The sequence below is a fragment of the Podarcis pityusensis genome (assembly GCF_964106645.2).
Source record: "Podarcis pityusensis genome assembly, chromosome: 6".
Classification (NCBI taxonomy): domain Eukaryota; kingdom Metazoa; phylum Chordata; class Lepidosauria; order Squamata; family Lacertidae; genus Podarcis; species Podarcis pityusensis.
Window position 1 is genome coordinate 47,070,057 of NC_138030.1, and position 16,382 is coordinate 47,086,438.

At 42.9% G+C, this 16,382-nt stretch overlaps 2 protein-coding genes across 2 annotated transcripts in view; one reads left to right on the forward strand and one right to left on the reverse strand.

Annotated features, from left to right (window-relative positions):
* SRPK1 (SRSF protein kinase 1) overlaps positions 1-6,418 on the forward strand; it is a 29,291-nt gene extending 22,873 nt beyond the window's left edge. The window contains exons 10-16 of the mRNA XM_081010474.1: positions 504-729; positions 1,066-1,500; positions 2,255-2,355; positions 3,575-3,682; positions 4,705-4,774; positions 5,288-5,380; positions 6,068-6,418. Of these exons, the coding sequence (XP_080866600.1) occupies positions 504-729; positions 1,066-1,500; positions 2,255-2,355; positions 3,575-3,682; positions 4,705-4,774; positions 5,288-5,380; positions 6,068-6,252 (1,218 nt within the window). The 3' untranslated portion in view covers positions 6,253-6,418. The remainder of the gene's footprint in view (positions 1-503; positions 730-1,065; positions 1,501-2,254; positions 2,356-3,574; positions 3,683-4,704; positions 4,775-5,287; positions 5,381-6,067) is intronic.
* A 1,350-nt stretch (positions 6,419-7,768) lies between these two features.
* On the reverse strand, positions 7,769-16,306 carry LHFPL5 (LHFPL tetraspan subfamily member 5). The gene is made up of 3 exons (XM_081010492.1): positions 15,512-16,306; positions 11,198-11,434; positions 7,769-10,193 (listed from the first exon to the last, which is right to left on the reverse strand). Exons 1-3 carry the CDS (start codon positions 15,921-15,923, stop codon positions 10,177-10,179), a joined length of 666 nt encoding a protein of 221 aa, XP_080866618.1. The 5' UTR covers positions 15,924-16,306; the 3' UTR covers positions 7,769-10,176.
* Positions 16,307-16,382: the final 76 nt, after the last annotated feature.

Consider the following 16,382-nt stretch of genomic DNA (forward strand, 5'->3'; position numbering starts at 1 on the left):
GATATTATCAATGAGTACTAGCAATTTACACAAGGAAGAATAATTATGGAGAATTTTTCTGCTATGTAAATGGTATTGACATCCAAGAGCGCTCACCTCAGAGAGGCTTTGTTTGACATCTTCTAATTTGCACTTAGACTGCAATCCTATATCCACTTACATGGGAGTGACATTGAACTCAGTAGGAATTCTGAGTAAGCTTAGGAGTGCATCATTAACAAGCACATACTAGAATTATGAGAATAGGATTGAAATACTGGATTTATCTTGGCAATCCTTTTACTTGCAAACCTGGAAATAAGCCAAATTGAACTCGTATAAACATGTATAGGATTGCAGTGTAAATGTTCATGATATCTGGATGTTCTGTATGATCAGAGGGATGGTGTTATTTCCTTCTGTTTTCCCTTATTTAACTACTTTTTCTATATAAAAAGTCTGCCAGATTATTTGCAGTAGGCAATAGATGCCTGAGGGGTGGTGTATTTGCAATTACCCTACAGGCTGACAAAATGTCAAAAAATAAGAAAAAGAAATTGAAAAAGAAACAGAAACGACAAGCGGAGCTGCTGGAGAAGCGAATTCAGGAAATTGAGGAGATGGAGAAGGAAGCCATCCCACTGCGAGCAGAGCCTGAGGAGCAGCAGGAGGAGCAGCAAGAAATTCCACAGCCACTTGAGCTGCTCTTAAAAGAGAGCCCTCCAGATGAAGAGCTGCCAGAAAAGACAGGTATGGATTTCTAGAAAATATGTGCTTTGGGTGTACTTGGTAATAACGCATCCTTTGAAAGGGAGGAGGTTTTAAAATAATCATTAATAGACATTAAACATAACACAAGTAATGATAAAAACTCTACAGGAAAAGAAAATATTAACAGATCATTATTGTTACCATAGGAATTAGCATTTTCCCAGAATATGTAATGGACATGTTAAGCCACTGTTTATAAGTGATTAGAACAGCTGCAGTATTGGATACTGTTTGCACTTCATAGCTACTCACTAGTCATTTAAAACCCGTTTAGTTATAACTCCATTATAACTCCAGTTTTTCTCTTTTATCTAGATGACATTTCCCTTGTATCAGAGCAAGCTGTCTTAATGGAAGGAGTTGAAAAATGCATAACAGAGATCAACTGTAATGGAGTGATGCAAATGGCTACCTTCTCAGAGTCCATCAACCAAGTGTCAGTGAGACTGGAGGAAGACCTTCACAATGCCAATGATTGCAGCAGGCCCTCGCAGGAGGAGGAGGAAGAGGAGGAGAGCTGTACTTACAACCAAAGTAATGGTGGCCCAGAGGCCAGCATACAGGAAGCGTTATCAGACTCCTGCGAGCCCTTAATTTTGGAGGTTGCAGATTCAATGATATGCCAAGCAACTTCAAGCGACGGACAGTATTTTAGTGAACAGCAGATCAGCCATTTGCAAGAGAGCATCAGGGCAGAAATCCCTTCGGAGGATGAGAATGAGAATAATGAGTCATCTGAGAACAGCCAAGGTACAGGACATGGGTTCTGTATAAGCAATAAATTGTGCAATTTTGATGCAAACCGTGTTATGGAATATGCCACAATCATGTTGATATATTATCAACATTTCCTAAGCTTCCAAAGCATTTCTCACACATGATCATGATAATCTTACAGCAGCATTCCTTGTAAGGCACGCTAGTATTGTTTTTTCCCCATATGAAGGGAGAGGCAGGGAGAAGCCAGATAATGACTTGTTTAAAGTCATCTAGCAAAGTCTGAGGTGAGATTAGAGAAGGCATGAGTTGGCTTTAGTTTATTCTCTGTCCTTTATTGTGCTTCATTGTGAAGTGAAAACTTCTCTATTAGAGCTGGCCCTGGTTCTAAGAAAATAAGAACTGTCAAGGTTCTTCCTTTCTCCATAACACACGGCTTGAAGATTTTAAAAGTTAAATAGTTAAAGTCAACCACAATTTGCCAGGTTTGGCAGAACTGACAAGCTGTGATTGATCACAAACAGAAGCAAGAGCTTCTGGTCTTCCACTTATAGTAGCACTGCAGGAGAAGGGGGGAGCACATGAGCTCAAGGCTTCTGTATTTCCTGTCGCATTAAGCCACGGTTTATAGTGACATCCAAACCAACTCATGGATGTGAAATTAATACTTGACTCCAGACAAGGAGTGACTAGTACTCTAATAAACAATGATGCTTTTAGAATTTGTGTGGCAGATGGTGGGCCTGTCCATGTGGAGTTAACTGGCTGTTGTTTGTGCTGTGCCTAGGAAAATCAGCTGCTGGAAATTTCCTCCTTAATCCTCTTGAGCCTGGGAATGCAGATAAGCTCAAAGTGAAGATAGCTGACCTAGGAAATGCTTGCTGGGTGGTAAGTTTTAAAGCTCTTTCCATACTGTTACAGAAACTGCTGTCTCTTTGCAGTTAGCTCAGGTGAATGTAGCAAACATACCTCTGATATTTCCCCCCCCCCATTAATACTGTTTATTAAAAATTGGTTTCTTACACGCAGACACCCATACAGACCCCCCCACATTCCCACCAAATAAGCAGGAAACCAAACAGTAGTGGTACTGTTAGTAGTGGTATTGAAAAATACGCTGACTACAATGAGAAGTTAGATCTAGCTTCTTACAGGCAGCACATCTTCAATGTAACATTGAGAGTTCATGTGACACGGTTGGATCAGTTCATTGCAGCAAGTTAGTTGGTGACCAGGGGGTCAATGTATGCAAGCAGTATTCTAAACTAATCTGTCCACTTCATTCAAGCCTGTACATAGCCTGATTATGTAAGTTGGCTTTTCTAATAGTGGAAGGTTCCAAACTTGGTTCCACCGTTCCTCCAAAGTGAAGGGGGAGCTCTGGTTCCAATGCTGAGCAACCTTCAGCTTCACAGCCAGCAAAAGAAATAAACTCCCGATACAGAAATTCACACATCTCCTCTGGAAAGACAGAGAGCAAGGCCCGCTGTGGCAAGGAAGGTACAATTTGTGATACGTTAGCAGAGATTTCCTGTGATACCTGAGACCAAAAGGTCTGTATCACTGTGTATGAGCACCACTTGTGGTAGTATATGTCGCACAATCAGCAGGCATCCAGCGTTCCATAGGGAGTGATCCAGTAATCTTCTGTTTGGTAGCAGTACAGATTCATCTCAAAACATGTTTGAGACTGGACTCAAGGATAGATAGAGTCAGGGGTTTTTTGGCACATTGATTTCCAAGGTGCCAAGGTGATTTCCAAATTGAGTACCCAAGTTTGTCTCAGCCCCATATTAGAGCCACAAAAGTGACCGCAAGCCTTTGTTGATGCTGTATAGCATCCTAATTAGCACTGGGGTAGGCAGAAGGGAAGATGAGGGTGAGGGAGGGCAGACCAAGTAAAGGAATGAGCACCAGATAATTGAGAGCTATATTACATCTTGCAGATCTGTCCTCTAACAGCAACACTAGGGGCTCTGTTGACACCAGCTAGTGCCTATACATGCCTTTGAATTCACTGGGGTTCATTTCTCAGATGTATTCATTCCCTAGTACATGTCTACTTGGTCTCTGGAATCTCCTTTGATCTCTCATTTTAAACCCACAGCATAAACATTTCACTGAGGACATTCAGACACGGCAATACCGATCCTTGGAAGTACTGATTGGAGCCGGTTATAGCACCCCAGCTGATATTTGGAGTACAGCCTGCATGGTAAGTTCAATCACATTGTCTTAAATCTTTGAAGTGGTGTCAGTTGCAGAATTCTGCAGGAATTAAATTACTGTTAAATTGCAATAAGCTGATAGTACATTTGAATCTGTTTTAAAGTTTTGTCTGCTGTTTTCTTGGTTTTGTTGTCTGTGTGTTTTGCATTTGTTATATCTGTACTGCCCTGAAATGAAATGAAGCGTGCTATTAGAAATTAAATGAAGCTTTCATTTAATAAAAGCAAGCTTTTTACTAAAAAAAAAAAAAATATTACTACATTGCCAATGTTCGGTAAGGCCTGCTTGTTTCAGACTTCATGAACAAAGTAATTTACAGGTCTACAGCCTAACCAGTTATATGTCTGTGTTCAGTATCAGCAGTTTGGTGAGCAAGGCACTCTGGGATGTGGACCTTGTTTTGAATCAAAATTGCTTGACTAAAAGAACCCTGAAGTAGTCATGATACTTGTCAGATGGCAAGGGTGGCTGCTCATGAGTAATCAGGCAGGACTCCGACCTGTCTTTTACAGGTTTTATTTGGGTGCAAACTATTTACAGTGCAGAACCCCAAAGTTCATGTCTGCCTCAATCACTAGCAGAATCCGGGAGTGCCTGTTTCCTGGCCCTCCTCCAGCATAAAAGCCTCATTACGCCCAGCCTTTTCCTTCCCTCTTTGCGCTTTAGACTTCTGCGCAGGGTGAGCGACAGAGGGGGCGGCTCTGAGGCTGAGGCTCCCACCAGAGTCCTCTGGTCCTTTCACCTCTTCCCCACTGGAGGTGGGGTTTTCCTCATCACGAGAAGAGGAACTGCTTCGCAAGATTTTCGGAGGCTCCCTGTAACACAACTGCCCTTCTGTTTCCCACCCCTGTTCTGATGGCAGGTCCCTGACATACTCTTTCAGCACCATAATTTAGAGTAGATTCCTTTTCTCTACACACTAACGTGTGATTAGCATTGTGGCTTTTATACCAAATGACTGTATTCCCCCCAAAGACCCTGAAAGTTGTCTGACATTTTCTTGTTTAGGCCTTCGAACTGGCTACGGGTGACTATCTGTTTGAGCCTCACTCTGGAGAAGATTACTCAAGGGATGAAGGTGAGTACCTACTACTTCTAGTACTTTAAATTATTTCTGCACATAGTTCCTACGCAAGGGGGTTTGGAAGTTCTAGCTCTACAAAGCAAGACCTCAAAAAGAGATCTAGCCTCTTTATTCTGTTGAGAGCTTTTAATACTGGTCTGCTGGAGTCTACTGGTACATTATGCAGCTCATTTTCAATATCAGATTTAAAAACAGATTGTTTTAAGTTCCAGCGTGTTACTGTTAGTCATTTATTAAATAATCAATGGTTTGTTTTTAACAGCATTAAGTTCCTTGAAATATTTTTAATAGAAAGGTAACACATAAAAAGGACTATTCCCAATGTAGAGATTTATGTCTGCCAGAATAGACTGACCCAGAGCAATAGAAAACAGGGGGGGGAGAACAGGACAAACACTCAAATCCAGCGGGGAAGAAGGTAGAAAGAGCACACTAACTGGATGAAAGCCATTGTGTGTTAATACTATTGCATATTATTTCTTTCATGCCCTCTCCTGGGGAATACAGACCATATTGCATTAATCATAGAACTTCTGGGGAAAATACCTCGCAAGCTCATTGTGGCTGGAAAATACTCCAAGGAGTTCTTCACCAAAAAAGGTAAGGCGAAAATAATCTGAGGTTGAATGGCTGAGGGTTCCAGACCTGGGGTAGTTGGAATATCTAGTTTTTATTATTTTGCTTGTTTGTTTTCTTTTATAATAACAAAGTGCCCATTTACTTTGCTGATGTATATGAGCAATGGCAGAGAGGGTTACTCATTTGCTTATAATTATTTCTACTTTTCATTCATTGGAAACAAAGTCAGACTTCTTTAACCATTGGGGCCCCTTGGGCCGCTGGTCAGGAAGCTTCAGCCCACAGGCTGTATTAGGCCCACTGAGGTCCCATTTTGGCCCACAATGCCATTTGTCCTGCCCAAGTCCTGCCCACCTGACATTGTATGACAGCAGGTGTAGAGCAGGATTGGGATTTAGGCTTTTTGGAAAGTGAGGAAGACAGAGAACATGGAATACCAGACTTCTCAAAAAAAATTCCCAGAGTCCAGACACTTCCTTAAAGTGTAGTCCATATTTGGCACAATGCTGCCTAGCTATCACTACTTCATACAGTCCATAATTTACAACTTGCCTTGCGCTGGGTGTTAAATTTGAAAGAGAAAAAATACTCCTTTTTCTGTTGAGCAATATCATTTAGAAGGGAGCATTAGAATCCTGATACCTGTTCTGTTTGCCTTCCTGTTCATGTTAATGTGAGCCTTGTTAATCTTCCTGTCATTGTTCTCAGGTGATCTGAAGCACATCACCAAACTGAAGCCATGGGGCCTTTTTGAAGTTTTGGTGGAGAAATATGAGTGGTCCCAAGACGAGGCAGCTGCATTCACAGACTTCTTATTACCTATGCTGGAACTGAATCCTGAGAAGAGAGCTACAGCAGCACAGTGTCTCAGGCACCCCTGGCTCAACTCCTAGATGTATTGGCCCTATAACCGGGTTTACAGCATAATATATACACACCTAGATGTCCCAGCTGCCCCTTCCCTCTCCTCCCAGGTCAATTTTTTCCTTGTTGATTTTCAGAGTGAAGCTTCTCCTTGAGGGCTTTTGAGATTTTAGATAAATCTAACCGTTCATGTGAGTTTGTGTACTCGACTCAGTAGGGACTATTGTCAGCCAGTGGGCGTCCAATATGTTTTGCCGTGATTGGAGTTTGCCAAAGAGTTTTTACAGGAATGTGAAATGACCCCTGACTCTCTTCCTTACTCAAGTACCTAACCCTGAAGGTGTGGGGAAATCTCCATTGGGACACACTCCCTTAACTATATTGCCGTCATCCCAAGGGGGATGTGAAGAGCTGTGAATCCCTCCTTAGCTCACTGACTCTGGGAGTCATTTTCTTAGTGCACATCCAGTTGCTGACAGTAAGAGGAGAAATGGCAGATGGCACCAAGGTGGTAGCTCCATGTGGAGCACTGAACTCGACTCGACTCATTCCTAAGGTGTCTGCTCTGCTGCTTGGGTAACTTTTTTGCTCGTTATTCTTTATCTCTAGTTTTAGCCATTTAATCCTTTGAAACAACCTCTTATGAACTGTACCTCTCTTTTTTTATCACCATTTTTTGACCCCTCCATGTTCACTTGAGTTTCTGAGTCCCATGAAATAAGCTGCTCTCCAAAGCCGTAGCATGTGAACTCCAGTAAGTTTCACATGGAAAACAAAGGCAGCCGGCATTGGTAGAGGTCACTGTCTCTTTACAAGTATGGCTCTGTGCATTTGTTGGCTGCAGAGGGGCAGCCAGGTTGCCCAGGTTCAGTGCCAGACTTGCCCAACATGCAGCCCCAGGCAATACGGGGCTTGCCAACAGTGTACAGTGGCCCAAAAGGCATTTGACGATGGCATGGTTTCTGCTACAAAAGCCAGGAGGTGATCCAGCCTGTGGCAGACCACTTTTTCCATAGGTCTCCCTTATGCCCCTAGGGGCCTTGTTGGCCTTGTGTGAAATTGTCTTTTTAGGAGAGAGCAGTTACGTTTTCAGTCTGGAAAAACAGGATATGTTCTTCCTTTTCAACAATAAGGAAAGATAATATTGGGGGCTGTCTTTCCAGCTGTGTCCAGACTATCAATCACCCTATTTCCAAAGGTTAATGAATGTAATGATATATATACCCTGTTAACTGTCCAAGGGGCTGGACTCTAGAAATCCCCTTTCGAATAGAATTTCTTCCTATGTATTAACAGCAGAACAAATAATCTAGGGGAACAGAGTAGTTTGAATCTTCCCCACCCACCCCTAGAGATGAAGTGTCAAATTCTGTTCTCCAGAATCATTACAGCCATTGTTACTCAGCAGAGAATATACAACGCCAGCTTGTAAAACTCCTAGGAAAAGGGGTTAGTTGTGACTGACTCTTGTAGGCTTTTTATTTTATTAGAAAGATATGTAACTCTTGCTAGTTTTACAATGAGTATCTCCTAGGTTTTCCCAGGTTTGTTTGTGGTTTTTTTTAAATCCCCAGCATCTTGCTCAAATGTAAGGTTTGGAGACTTCCCATGGACCAAATAGGCCTTTGAGATTGCAAAATTCTCCCAGGCTGGAAACTGCTGGAGGACTCAGAATTGAAGGCACTCTGAGGGACAATTCAATGCAAAAGCTACCAGCAGGAAAACACTCTTCTCGGTTGTTTTCTCTTGGCAGAAATCCCAGTTTATAGTCATCTTAAACCCTCGTTATCCTTTGCAAAAAAAAATCTGGTGCAGTTTTATTTTACTTTATCTTAAATGGAAGTTTAACCATCATACCTCCTTCACTTTCGAATTTGGCTGCACTGTCATATTATACCTGACTGAGGCTTTTGCAAAATCTGTGCTGCATGTCCATTTAGGAGATCTTAAGCAATGTTCTCTTTGTACAATCTTAAGATGAAAAGGAAAAGGTTCCAATAGTTTTAAATGATACTCCGGTTATCTAAAGTATCTTCTTCACCTCCAAGAAGCACTTCTTTGCTTGACTGTAAGGATCGAAATAGAATGTATAAATACATACTTTCTTTTTGAATACTGTGAAAACTTGCTGGCAGGGAGAATTGAATTTCCGGTGTCAATGCAACCTAGTTTGCATCAACATCTTGCCTACCTGAATGGAACAAAATGCTCCTGGGTGTGGAGGCTGCATCTCTTGGGTTTTGATATAGGTTCCCCTCCACCGAAGAAGGCTGCTGCCACCTCTTTTGCACTAAGAGAGAAGTTCTAGGATAATACAAGAGGTAGCTTGTCAGGATCGCCTACATATTTGGGGGCTCACATTGGATTCACTCAACTTCCAAATTGCCATAAAGTGCTCACTAACAGATTTGTACTTGTTTTGTCGTTCTAAAACCTGAAGGAAAAAAATACATTTTTATTCTTTCTATTGGGTGCATTGTCTTTTTTTCTTTGTAAATGCAGCAGCACAATAAACAGGTTATTAAATAATCCACAAGTACTTTTGATAATGCTGTCTATATTCATCCACAGGTTTCGTACAGTAGAGCCTCTTATCTGAACAGGCTGTGAGACAGTGAGAAGCTTAAATTAAATCCAAGCACTGCTGTGTTATGGGGATATAGTTATCTAGTTGCATGGCTGCAGGGCAGGAAAAGGAAACAAAGAATATTGGTGGCTGATGAGTTCAGGAAATGGTGGTCTGCTTTTAGACTGCTGGAGAAAAGATGATGAAATTAATTCTTGAAAGCATAAACCACAATGCATAATTGATCAGACATTTCATTATCATGGTCTAAGTTAAGATTTACATTACAATACTAGCAGCTTATTTTAACTCTGTAGCATCTTAATGCAATACTGGTCTCATTGCAGGAAGAGATGTTTGAATTGTCCCAGATAATTAACCATAAAGAGAAATCCAGTTAATACTCTTGGGTTTCAGAGTAGATCTGTTTAGCATAATCTTATCATTTGAGCTTATTTCTAATACGCTCTGTGCAGTGGACAGAGCCTCCTGCAGAGATACATTACCAACTACTAGCATGTTTTGCTTGTTCTGTGGTTCTTTTGGTATCTTAGTGGGATATTTTGTAAGGGCAAAGGAGGGGAGGGTTAGCTTTGTGGCTGATGTCTGGGACTTGCTTATAGACCTATTCTCCTTGGGTGCCAATATTACTGCATCTTGTTGGAACTGCTAATTTTTGCTGCAGATTTCTTTCATTTATGCTTTACGGAAAACCTCAGTAGGCTACACTGAACATAAGAACAGAATAAAAGACCAAATTTGGAAAACTGCAAGCAACTGCACACCTAATGAGATATTTTCCATAGTCAGCAGCTCTCCTTGATGCACAGCAAACTCATGACTGGAAGGAAGTTTCACGATCACTCTGTAGTGCAGGGTAGAAAGTCATTCTTCAAAGAAGGAAGTCTACTATCCTCCTGGGCATGCCTGTCATGGGGCCTCAATTACTTTTGTGGCTTTCCACTCTGGCTTCATGTAAACAAAGGAGGGAACAGATTACTTCACATAGGCTGCTTGTTACTTATTATATGCCTGCATTGTCTCTTGATTGATTGGATCCCTCAGTTAAAAGAGAATGTCATGAATATGTTGATTCTTGCATAGCAGATCTTCAGTTCAAGAATATTTGGGTATACTTCTTGCAAAGGCAAAGGTTTTGAGAATCTAGTAGGTGATCTTTCCGGAGAAAGAAGGGTTCGTTTTCCAAAAGGAGTCCTCACCCCCCCCCTTTTTGTGGTGCCTTTGGTTTTGTGTCATAGCACAATTGAATGTTTGCAGGCAATAAAAGTCCGGGAGCGCGTATCAAGCAGCCTTCTTGACTCCAGCGTCATAGTTGGAATGTGTATGTCGCCCACTTCAATCAAGGTACACTTGAGGTTATTTGTCTTCATTCATTTCCTTCTTCTGCAAGACAAAAAACAACAACATTCAAATGGGGACCCTGAAAAGTATCCAGGCCTCATGACTACTATTTAAGGAGCCCTTGTTTCATGGCCCAAAAGAGTGTCATGATGCACACGAGCCCACACTTACTCAGGGAGGGGAGAAGGTGCGTGATGTGCAGCCTGAACCTCTAGTACTAAATTGAAAGCCATCACTAGCCATGATTATATATGCAAAAAGGTTGTCACTCCCTTTCTGTATTTGCAATTTCCGCTTGCAGTTAATGAGAACTGGCTCAATTTAGTACCCAATGTACCAATAAGGACTGCACTAGAAGTGTATCGGCTTCATCACAACTGACTAGACCTGAATTCCATGGATGAGCAGGGCTTTGAAGGATGATGGGCAATGAGGAAAAGATAGATCATCTGTCCACAGGGCTATTGCGGTGCTGCTTAGTATCTAGCAAACATATATTTAAGGGGAGAGTCATACCTACACCTGCTAGAAGCTTGCTTGGAGTTGCATACATAGACTTGAGTTTTTGGCATTCATGCAGAAGCATTTGCATTACAGGCTGTTTTTCAGGGATATAGTTATGCAGAAGCCTTGACATGTGCACCCTTCAGGTAAGCCCTCTCTATTAAATACTTGGTTTCTCCCTGTACCATGGCACAAGGACTGAGCTCCCCACCACCACATGATGAAGCAACTATGCTCAAGTAAAGCAGGTGTGGTCAGTACCTGGATGGGAGGCAAGTTGGATACTATTTGCCAGCTGGAGTTTCACCATGGAAGAAAGGCTGGATATAAAAGTAATAATTGAAATCAACTCAAATTGCCCACTGCAGTTACTGTTGCTGCATGAGCACACATCTGGGTAAACTATGCAGTTAACCATTCCCTCATCATATCCCATAGTCCTGGCACTTCTGAACGCATGCCTAATGCTATCCTACAAGGTATTAGTCGGTTGGAGGGTGGTGTCTGCCCTGAGAGAGATTCCATATACACAATAGGATCACCTTTATTATCCACTTGGAAGTCAGATGGAAGGAGATTGTCTTGCCGGTTGCCAAGCACAAATGCCAAGAAGGAGAGAATGAAGGCGTCCAGGATCCCAATGATGCAGAGGATGTATGCCCAGCGCACTGTGCACACCCCCAGTGTGTATTTGTCAGTCTTCTCACCACACATACGTTTTACCTCAGGTGAGTCCCAGCCGTCAGGGTAGAGCAGGCAGCCTATTGACAAGCCTGCACCTGCAGGGAAAGATGCTTTGCATTAATAAGAATTCCAAATAGATGACTGCAGGCCATACGTGATCTCATCTTGTCTCATTCAGGATGTTTGCATGGTGCAAGAGGGTTATCGAACATAATCTTGGTTCCAGTAATGTCCTTCAAATCTCTCCCAGAAATTGTGGGATGGAGGGGGAAGAGGGGCTGAATGAAATGAAGAGAGCCAAACAACACAAATGGAGTGCTTTTGCTCAGTGTTGCATCAGTGGTGACACAAGGCAGAATCTCTTGCAAACTGCCACTCATCTCCACAGCATGGAGAAGGTCATTGCCATTCAGCGTCTCTGCCTTTGATGCGCACAGTTCTGTGTTAGCTTAACTAGTGATGATATGAATGTGTGGGAGCAATTGTCAGCACCAGGTCCTTCACTACAGAGTAACCACACCCCAACCTCATGTGTCTAGGACTAGGAAGGAGGCTGCTAGATATGGATTATCATTGTAGTAGGTGCCTTGTTTTTCTGGAATATAACATATATGCCTCATGCAATCTACTGTTTCTCTTAAGTGCACATGCATATAGTTTGCCTGTGACATCAGCCTATTATATCTCGTACATTTAAGTGGTATGGTTGTAGCATCTCTAAAGAATAAGTCTTGTTGGAGTTTCTTTGCTGAGAGATGTAGTTTTGCATCATTTCTTTGTTCCCTTGGCAACACTTCAGTTCCAGGATCTTGAATGAAAAATGACTTCCCTTGGAACCACTTGCGTTATTTATGACAACTTTATTTAGATATCTGAGATAACACATCGCCACAGTTAAATGCAGAAGATGCTTTACACATTACAAAAGGGATCTGTGAATTGTTCTTCAGCAGTGCCTGGGGCCACATCCATCATAGGAAGCTGCAGTGTGAGGACCAAGTCCTCTGCAAGAACAGCAGCATCTTCGCTGCTGAGTTGTGCTGCTGCAATAACTAATGTAGATCCCTTTTATAATATAATCCTATCTAAAGAGGGATGCAGAATGGTGGTCGCAGTACATTTGTGTGTTTTTACAACACTGCACAGACATTCTAAGCCAACGGGAGATCCCCAGATTCAAGATGTTACTGGCTTTATTTCACCTGTAGTAATTGTGTTAGGGCATTTTATCTACACTACAGATATGGTTTAGCTAATCTGATGGACTGGTCAATTTCTGCTCCTTAGAGAATCCAGTAATAGTAGCTCTGTGAAAAAGAACTGTGGATTTTTCTTGGCACCTTGTCTAATTCTGAATTACATTAATCTTTGGGTAAAACTATGAAAGTTAAAGGATTAAAACAGTAATATGCACTTGTGGTGTTCCTATTCCTTTTGAAATAGAATCCAAGAGCTGAATGGGACTGACAGTCAGCCTAGCTGGCCTGTAGCAAAGACAGACAAGCCACTAATGAGCTATCTACAGATCATTAACCTCTCCTACAAGGAGAACAGAAGCTGCTAATGGAGCAAAAAGCTCAAGATGACTCATCCAAACAAACCAAGCTGTAAACAACCAAATAAGCCAGGATTACTGCATAAGTATGGAATAGGGTTCATTTATGTAGCATTGCTGTTCTGAATTAGACTTGTTTAAGTGCTTCTGTTGTCATGGAATCATTATTTGTATGTTAACACAAGCCCTTCTGGGCTGCACAAGCATTTTTCATCACTGGCAAGTGTGGTAGAAAAAGCATCCAGTAAAGCTCTGTTAATATCCATTGTGAATGTTCTTTCTGTGACATGCAGCAATTGATGCTCTAAAGCAGCCACATGGTCACAGTTACAGTACTTTGATATACTACTATACACCAGTGCATCAAGAGACAGTATAACCTCTGTTGCAGAGCATTCTTTCATGCCAGTAATAAATGTGCTACCTTCTGTCTTCCTTGCTTACAGACACAATTGATCTCTGCCACTAGGAATTGTGATAGCCTAGACTACAATGCCATAATATGATGATGACTCTCTGGCACTGCTTTCTCCCTAGGATGGACTTTATAAAGAAAGAAAACTTTATTAGCTTCCCATCAGCTTCCTCTTCATTATAACCCGCATCCCTTCCTGTCTTAGATCTTAGTTGGTGTTTCTGCTGGGGCTTCTACTTAATGTGCCATGCACAGTTTGATTTGACCTTCTCTCCCAGATTACACTGAAATGTATAAATGCTATCTTTCCAGAAAGCAGAGGTTCATTCTTCACATCCTGAGATCTCAGACAATTCTGTAAGTCTTTGGTAAATAAATTCAATGACCCTCCAGTTCAGAATAAATGGGTTCACTGGTCATGTATGGGATTAAGATACTAAACCGGTAAGATAAAGAGTCATACATGGTTTAAATAGTCTCCTACAGTTATGCAAGTGGGTATCATAAAATAGATCAATGCTGCTATTTGGCATCTTTCTTGGCAGCTAATATGGCAACATGAAACATGAAATTTTGCACTTGAAATCATTAAACACACACATCCCCCTGCTTACCCATCCTTTTCTTTTCTTCCTGTGTTTCTGCTCTTTGATCACTGTGAGCCACTTGCGGGCCTTTTCAAGCCTCTGACTCCCAAGCTTTGGAGACAGCTGGAACCAGAGGCTTCCCTTATTGTTCTTCTTCTTCTTATTATTATTAATTACATTTGTATACCGCCCTATACCCGCAGATCTCGGGGCGGTTCACAGGATAAAATCAGAATATAAAACCACAAAATACAGTGTTGTTCATCTTGGTTTATGCCACCAATGTCTCTCACCAAATGTATCTTCCACCTGTTGAAGCAGAACTCTGCAGGTAATATAAGAAGGCTATCAACATTTCTCACTGGTGTAAATATTTCAAAAGGTTTCAAGTGTCTTGATTATATGTCAACTTCTTCTGCCTGTAGAATTTCACAGACCTAGCAGGACTGAATCTGGACAGCTAAAAGCTTCACCAAATCCTAGCTGTGCCTTCTCTTGGACATTGCCATTACTAGCAGGGCTTAATTAGGCAGTCACTCTTATTCATTACGTAAACACCAGATTAAACAGGATAATCTACGGAGAGTAGAAAGTTGACTGTAGTCCACAAAAGCTTATGCCATAATGAATTTGTTTGTCTTTGAGGTGCCACAAGACTTCATCGTTTGCACTGCAATAGACTGACCTGCCTACCCATCTGGAAATTTAAGGCAAAAAGACATATTTATGGAAGACTTCACATATTGCATATTTAAGTGTACGTTCAAAAATAAGAAAATATGAATTGTACAAGGATTCACTTGCCATCATATGAAGCATATAGGTGCACTGATCAGAGAGCAATGATTGGCTGCAGTGACAATTTAGCGTTTGCATCCATGTAATCTGGGCAACCACTTGTATAAGAAGTTGGAAATCCTTTATTTCCTCTAAGGATCTGATATAGGTAAAGGTAAAGGTACCCCTGCCCGTACGGGCCAGTCGTGTCTGACTCTAGGGTTGTGCGCCCATCTCACTTAAGAGGCCGGGGGCCAGCGCTGTCCAGAGACACTTCCGGGTCACGTGGCCAGCGTGACGAAGCTGCTCTGGTGAGCCTGCACCAGCGCCGCACACGGAAACGCCGTTTACCTTCCCGCTATAAAGCGGTACCCATTTATCTACTTGCACTTAGGGGTGCTTTCGAACTGCTAGGTGGGCAGGAGCTGGGACCGAAAGACGGGAGCTCACCCCGCCGCGGGGATTCGAACCACCGACCATGCGATTGGCAAGCCCTAGGCACTGAGGTTTTACCCACAGCGCCACCCGCGTCCCACGCAAGGATCTGATACATCACAAAACCAATTTCACTTACCATCTTATGTACTGGAAGCTTCAGCAGCAAATTTTATGTTCCGAAACCTGGTTTGTGTTGGTGCCAATGTAGCTTGAATCCAAAATGGCCACCGGCAGATTTGAATTATATCTACACAGGTGGCCTTTGGAAAACAGAGGCAAAGAGCTATGTTGTCCCCAAAATGGTATTGCTTGGCCCTGAGGCTACTGCCATTAGCGCAGGTGTGCGACTCTTACAAGAGTGTCTTCCCCTCTCCCTCCAGGTCCCCTAAGCCCCACTCACATGCTGCCAGCTGCATCCAAGCGCACACCTTGAAGACAGTGGCTGCGTTGCAGAAGAAGAAGAGGCTGAAGCAGAAGATGCAGCCAATGATGAGGAAGGTTGAGATGCCCACAAAGAACATGGCTGTTTTGAAGGCACTTGAGGGGATGGTGCCAAAGTCCAGCGGGCTGCCCTTGCAGATGAGTTCCCCTGTAAGGGCATTGCCAATGCAGTAGGAGAAAAGGCCAAAGTAGCCAGCCTGTGGTGTGTCAATGCTGTCCCCGATCCAGTAGGGCTGGATGAAAGTCACCACCATGATCACAGCAAAGCAGAGGGTGAACAGGGCCCACAGGACCCCCATGGCTCGGGCATTCCTCACATAGTTGGTGTGGTAGATTTTTGCTGCCTCCTGGGCTGGGAGCATCTTCCCCATGGCGACTCCTAGGGTGGGTTGTTTCTTCTAGGAAACAGGTGGTAAGGGTCAGCACTGGACAGGGGTCCTAGGAGGTGAAAGTCAGACGCTCAGCAAGCTGGCTGCTTCCTTACGCCAGGAAATGGGAGGGGGAGCAGCGGGTAGATGCTCTGAAGCTGCGGAATTGGGGCTGCAGGCTCAGCTTCCCAATCCTAGACGGTACTTCAGGGCTCTGGGAAGTAGCTCTAGACTCAGAGACCCTTCCCGGGCTTCAGACGCTGGGTCTCCAGAATGCCTGTTAAGTTTCTGTTCTGATCTGCTCCCTGAGAGCCTGCGAGAGCCTGAAGGTTACTTAGCCGTGGCTCCTCCTCCTTCTTTTCCCGGATCTCCCGGTTTCTAAGCGGCGGCTGCCACATGCCCTTCAAAGGGAAGCTCCTCCCTGCTGTTGCTTCCCCCGGTTCTCTCTTCCGCGCTCTGCTT

Excerpts from the sequence above, each read along its gene's own strand:
- LHFPL5 (XM_081010492.1), bottom strand. The coding sequence starts at position 15,923 with ATGGGGAAGATGCTCCCAGCCCAGGAGGCAGCAAAAATCTACCACACC. Across the intron at positions 11,435-15,511 it reads TTGGATGCAGCTGGCAGCAT|GTGCAGGCTTGTCAATAGGC; the intron begins GTGAGTGGGGCT and ends CTTTCCCTGCAG.